The 6303-nt window shown below is 37.4% G+C and overlaps 1 protein-coding gene across 1 annotated transcript; it reads left to right on the top strand.

Annotated features, from left to right (window-relative positions):
• The first annotated feature begins 1302 nt into the window (after window positions 1-1302).
• Window positions 1303-6056, top strand: LOC132169970 (G-type lectin S-receptor-like serine/threonine-protein kinase At1g11330). The gene is made up of 7 exons (XM_059580904.1): window positions 1303-2581; window positions 2833-2940; window positions 3141-3349; window positions 3487-3697; window positions 4481-4718; window positions 4810-4960; window positions 5668-6056. Exons 1-7 carry the CDS (start codon window positions 1303-1305, stop codon window positions 5965-5967), a joined length of 2496 nt encoding a protein of 831 aa, XP_059436887.1. The 3' UTR covers window positions 5968-6056.
• Window positions 6057-6303: the final 247 nt, after the last annotated feature.

The raw sequence follows: 6303 nt of genomic DNA, 5'->3' as shown, positions 1-6303 counted from the left end.
TGTAGTCTAAAAGGGCATCTTTGAATGATAGAAAGTCTAAGCATTAGACTCTTGATAGAAATATCAAGAGTAAATTAATATAAATATTAGGACATCACTTTTAGCCCAAAAGCTTAAGCCAATGGGCTTGTGTCTACTTAAGTATATTAACCATTTTTATTTGTTATATTTTCTCAATGTGGGACACAAACCTCACAAGTGCATGCACAACAAATCTCCCCTCACTTGTGAATCTCTTTTACATTGACCAAACTTCCCCACACACAAGAGTGTCACGCATACTCCAAGAGAGCATCAAACCAATACACTCAAGCAGAAGCTAATCATGGGCTCTAATACCAATTGTTAGGGAGAGCAATACCATGAAGAGTCAAACAAGAGTAAATTAATATACATATTAGGACACTACTTCTAGCCCAAAAGCTTTAGGTAATGGGCTTGGATCAACTTAGGTATATTAACCATTTTTATTTGTTATATTTTCTCAATGTGGGACACAAACCTTACAAGTGCATGGACAACAAAATCAATAGAATACAAAAAGGCGTTTAAATTTAGATATGCTCTTGGTCAAGGAGCTGCAATGTCTTCGCAATAGATATTGAAGAGGCTTTGCATCATGCAGTATCAAGAAGCACCAAATACAAAGGAGAAGTTAAGCAAGATTCCCTGAGAAGGAGGCAACAGGTAACTCTGAGGTTAATAAGGGACACATCTCTAGTTTTAAAACCATCGCATACACTTTTTTTACATGGTTGTAGTGATTCTTTGGTTTTAAGAGCTTCTTAGGGTTCTTGTGGCATGATACTGGAATAACTTGTATTGTTGCAGTAGGTGAAGTATCTTCTTAAAGTGCATGAAAAGTGGGAAAAGAGGCAGATGTTAAAATCTCAAAAAAAAAAAACTTCTCATTTTTGTATTTTCTCTTCTTTGCTTAATATCCGCCCTATTGACATCCTGTTCACTTCATTTGCCATCTGCATCTACTTGAACCTTTGCCTCTTCTCTTAGATTGCAAATATCTGCCCCTTTTAGTAAATTTGAATAATTTGAAACTGTTCTTGTTTCTATAAATCTTATTTCTTACTTCATTTTATTGTTGTCTTGGTTTTTGTTTATTTGTTAGCAAGTCATGAGCCATAATTTGAGCTTTTTATTTTTTTAGTTGAAAGTGGATATTTGTAGGAGATTCCTAGAAGGCCTGAGTCAGACTGTAAGATATCCCTATTATTTCTTCTTCTTCTTAATCCTGCCTCCTGGAATTGAAAATCTGCATTCTCACAAACGAGCAGCTTTGAAACTATGGGACTTGTTCGAAATACCAACTTGTCAGCTCTTCTTGTTTTGCTATCTTGCTTTCATTTAGAGTTTGGCTCTGCCACAGACACCATCACAGCCGCAAAATTCATTAGCGACCCTGAAGCCATAATCTCCAATGACGGTGGCTTCAAACTGGGATTTTTCAGCCCCCCAAATTCTACCTTTCGCTATGTTGGAATATGGTATGCTAACATTTCTGTGCCCTCTTTCATATGGGTTGCCAACAGGAACAACCCCCTCAAGAGTTCCTCTGGGATTCTTACCATATCCGAAGACGGCAATCTGGTAGTATTAGATGGCCAAAAGAAGGTTCTTTGGTCATCAAATTTAACAAATTCTGTTGTCAATTCGAGTGCCCAGCTTTTAGGTTCTGGAAACCTAGTCTTGCAAGGAAACACTACAGGGACATTCTTATGGGAGAGTTTCCAACATCCTTCTAATACATTCATCGAAAAGATGAAAATTAGTACTGATGTTAGAACGGGTAAGAAAGTGCAGCTGACATCATGGAAAAGTCCTTCTGATCCATCCGTTGGAAACTTCTCTGCCGGTATTGATGTTCGTAATCTTCCTGAATTTTTTATTTGGAATGGCAGTAGCACATATTCGCGGAGTGGTCCATGGAACGGTCGGATCTTTATTGGAGTACCGGACATGTATACTACATATCTTGATGGATTTAGTCTTGTAGATGATAAAGAAGGCACATTCTATTTAACTTTTACCCTTTTGAACGAGCCTTTCCCAAAACATTATGTCTTGAATGAGCAAGGAAATCTACTTCAATCATCTTCCATCATTGGGGAGGATTGGGAGGTCACGTGGTCATCTTTCCAGACTGAGTGCGATGTTTATGGCAAGTGTGGGGCATTTGGAAGCTGTAATTCACAGAATACACCAATTTGCAGCTGTTTACCGGGGTTTGAGGCAAAAAAGACACAAGAATGGAACAGAGGAAATTGGCGTAGTGGATGTGTGAGGAGGACACCCTTGCAGTGTGAGAGTGTGAACAATGGCAGTGAAGGGGGCAAAAAAGATGGATTTTTGAAACTGACGATGATGAAAGTCCCAGACTTGGCAGATTGGTCATCTGCTCTTGAAGAAAAATGTAGAAATCAATGCTTGGAGAATTGTTCTTGTGTAGCTTACGCATTTGATGCTGGCATTGGCTGTATGCCATGGACAAGAAGCTTAATTGACCTACAGAAATTCTCTAGTGGCGGAGTTGATCTTAATGTTCGTTTGGCCTATTCAGAACTTGGTGAGTCGTTGTTTCTGTTTTCTGTCAAAATTGATCTTATGCTTCAAATCATCCACCGCTGGTGCAGTTGTTTAGCTACTTCTATGTTGCAAAATAGATAAAATTGCATTTCAAAACAACCCAAGTCACCCCCCAACTTCCCTAGCTAAGGAAGTCATTGTAAAAGATAAATCTGTTTACCAAAAAAAAAAAGGTACATATTCTCTAGCCTATTTTGGACGAATGAGTTTGATGTTTTCTTTGATTTACAGATAAAGAGGAAAATGTGAAAGTAATCATCATAGTCACAATAATCATAGGAGTAATATTCACTGGCATCAGCACTTACTTATTGTGGCGTTGGATGGCTAAACAAAAAGGTAATATGCACATTCCTCTTTATAGCAGGAAGGAGCCTCCAGTTCCTCTCTATATCTTCCTTTCTCTCCTCTTTCATTACTACTTACCACCAAAAAAAAAAAAAAAAGATGATATGCATATTCCTATTAGCTCAGTGGACTAAGAAAAGTTACAACTTTTCTACATAGAGATTGCTAACTACTATTGTATAAATACCCAGCAAAGAAGAAGAAAACCAAGGAGATGTTACTGTTGAACATAAGGGAAGCATATCCAAAATTTCCTCGTGAAGACAAGCATGGAGACAGATTGAACCAAGTTAAACTCCAAGATCTACCGTTATTCAATCTTCAGGAGCTGGCCAGTGCAACAAACAACTTCCATCTATCAAATAAGCTTGGGCATGGTGGATTTGGTCCCGTATACAAGGTAATGGTTTTTCTTGTAGAGGGTTATTGACTAACAATTTGAATATAGAGTCACTTGGTTGGGTAATGGTTGTTCTTATAGAGGGTTATTGACTAACAATTTGAATATATAGTCACCTGGTTGTTGTTTGTTTATAGGGAAAAATGTTGGATGGACAGGAAATTGCAGTAAAAAGACTTTCAAAAACCTCTAGACAAGGGCTAGATGAATTTATGAATGAGGTGGTGGTGATCTCTAAACTCCAACACCGGAATCTTGTTAGGCTCCTTGGCTGCTGTGTTGATGGGGAAGAACAGATGTTGGTCTATGAATACATGCCAAACAAAAGTTTGGATGCATTTCTCTTTGGTTAGTTCATGCTTATGCCTTTATTAGTATCTTCCAATATTACAATCTAAAATGATCTACATCATGAGACAAACGGGAATGATATTCTTGGTTTTGGTATTTTAGTCTCTAAAATCATACTATTTCTATGTGGCTTCGCCAAACTTATTTCTATTAGATGAAAGAAAGCAAATAAACTTGCTTTTGGCGGAATAAAGTCTTAGAGCCTAACTCATCTCATAAAATCGGTTCTATAAGAAACAGTTGCTCATTCTTTATAAACATGCCCATGATTTTGTCCACAGGCAATGTGGGATTATTCCTTAACACCCGCTCTCACGTGCAGGCCAGTATTTTTCCTGGTCCTTATCACGGGGTAAGTAGTGTAGGCCTCATTCATCCTTTGGTAGGCTCCAATACCATGAAAGAAAGCAAATAAACTTGATTTTGACGGAATAAAGTCTTAGCTTCGTTCACATTGTATTTATGGGGAAAGAGTTACAATTGAAAAACTACTAGGAGGAGAACTAATACAACTAAAACAAGGAGAATTAATACAACTTGAACTAAGAGAATTAACACAACTAAGAAACTTAATACAAAAAGAGACAAAACCACATAAAAGATAATATTAGAGTAGCATCGAATCTGAAGAGGATAAATCTGTTTTGGATAAATCCAAAACAGAGTTTGCGTAGGACTCTATTGCTGGTTCGTTAACATTACAAACATGACGTTCATTCACATTCAATTTTTATTCGAGTGCAGTTTATTTTTCTAATTTGTTTAGAATAATTTCATTAGATTCAATCAAATCAAAAGTACTAGATTGGAGAAGACGCTTCAACATTATCGAAGGAATTGGTCGAGGTTTGCTGTACCTTCATAGGGATTCCAGATTAAGGATTATTCATAGAGATTTAAAGGCAAGTAACATCTTGTTAGATGAAGAGCTAAATCCAAAAATATCAGATTTTGGCATGGCTAGGATTTTTGGGGGTAATGTAGATCAAGCCAATACTACAAGGGTTGTTGGAACATAGTAAGTACCTATGTTTTACCAAATTCATTACGATACAAATCATAATAATTGAGATAACTAGATTTGTATGTGTCTTATTGTTAAAATTCAGTGGCTACATGTCCCCTGAATATGCAATGCAAGGGCGCTTTTCAGAGAAATCAGATGTCTTCAGCTTTGGAGTGTTGTTATTGGAGATAGTAATTGGGAGAAGAAACAATAGCTTTTATGATGATGACCATGCCATGCACCTTCTAGGATTTGTAAGTCTCCCTCTATCTCATTGCCGCATTTTTTCTTTTTTCTTTTTGGGTTAAGTACTTTTTTAGTACTTCGGTTTGCAATTTTTTTTATTTTTTTCTCTCTAAGTTTTCAAAACGGTCAAATCTGGTACCTCACCTTTGGGAAAATATAAAATCAATACCTCGTTAGTTTCCGTCAGTCACAATTAACAGCATTCCACGTCATTGCCATGTAAATGAGCTGTCAGACCGACATCTGACCCTAGTTCCACGTTACCACATGTAATCGGCCACATCATCTAACCGGATTCCTCGTTCTTCTTCAAACCCGAGCTCGATTCGGATGTTGATAATGTGGCCAGGGTTTAGGAGGAATCTGGTTAGATGATGTGGCCAGTTACATGTGCCAATGAGGAACCAGGGACAGATGTCAGCCTTACAGCTTATTTACATGGCGATGACGTAAAATTTCGTTAATTGGAACTGACGAAAATTAATGAGGTATTAATTTTGTATTTTCCCATATTAATTTTGTATTTTCCCATAAGTGAGGTGCCAGATTTGACTGATTTGGAAACCTAGGAGGAAAAAATAAAAATCAAAAAGTGCAAACGGAGATACAAAAAAAGTACTTAACCTTTTTTTTTTTAGAACTTTCATTACTTGTTTCTTATGAGTTTTAGTATTGACGCGCGCAAAGAATTTGAATCCTGTTTTCATATTTCCAGGCATGGCAAATGTGGAATGCAAACAACATTGTGGCATTAACAGACCTGATGATACGTGAACCCTGCTTTGAAATGGAAATTTTGAGATGCATACACGTCGGGCTGCTGTGTGTGCAAGAAGTTGCTAAAGATAGGCCAACTGTCTCCACTGTTATTTCCATGCTTAAAAGTGAGACTCTTGATCTGCCTCTTCCAAAGCAACCTGCATTCACGGAAAGGCAAATTGCCCCAGATGCTCAACAGAACCCAAGTAAATGCTCTGTTAACAATGTTACTGTTACAATGGTTCAAGGCCGATAGCTAGTATGTTAGTTTGATTTTGGACTTGTTAATTATATGATTTACGTAGTAGGAACAGTTTTATCATAAATTGCTCTGCGGCAATTTTTTTCTTACAATTCTAATTCAAATCATTCAAGAATCATAAAAAGCTTACCCCTTGAGTTCTCTTGAAGCTTTTCCTTCTCCACAAGCCCCTCTCTATCTTCCTTTCTCAAGTCTCTCTCCCAAACTCCTTCTCAAAACTCTCTTGTGTCGCTCTGTGTTTTCTCCACGGCCTTTCGAAGACATTGAAGAGAACAAAACAATCCAGTTGAGCAATATTCAAGATGACCAGTGGGGTTCATGAGATTCCCT

This window comes from Corylus avellana, chromosome ca2 (assembly GCF_901000735.1).
Source record: "Corylus avellana chromosome ca2, CavTom2PMs-1.0".
Taxonomy (NCBI): domain Eukaryota; kingdom Viridiplantae; phylum Streptophyta; class Magnoliopsida; order Fagales; family Betulaceae; genus Corylus; species Corylus avellana.
The sequence above is the reverse complement of the archived record's forward strand: the minus strand, read 5'-3'. Positions and strand labels throughout refer to the sequence as shown.

Bases quoted from the DNA above. Each gene is read 5' to 3' on its own strand.
- LOC132169970 (XM_059580904.1), top strand. From the start codon at position 1,303: ATGGGACTTGTTCGAAATACCAACTTGTCAGCTCTTCTTGTTTTGCTA. The intron at 2,582-2,832 runs GTGAGTCGTTGT...TTTGATTTACAG, and splicing joins TTTGGCCTATTCAGAACTTG to ATAAAGAGGAAAATGTGAAA. The intron at 4,961-5,667 runs GTAAGTCTCCCT...TCATATTTCCAG, and splicing joins CCATGCACCTTCTAGGATTT to GCATGGCAAATGTGGAATGC.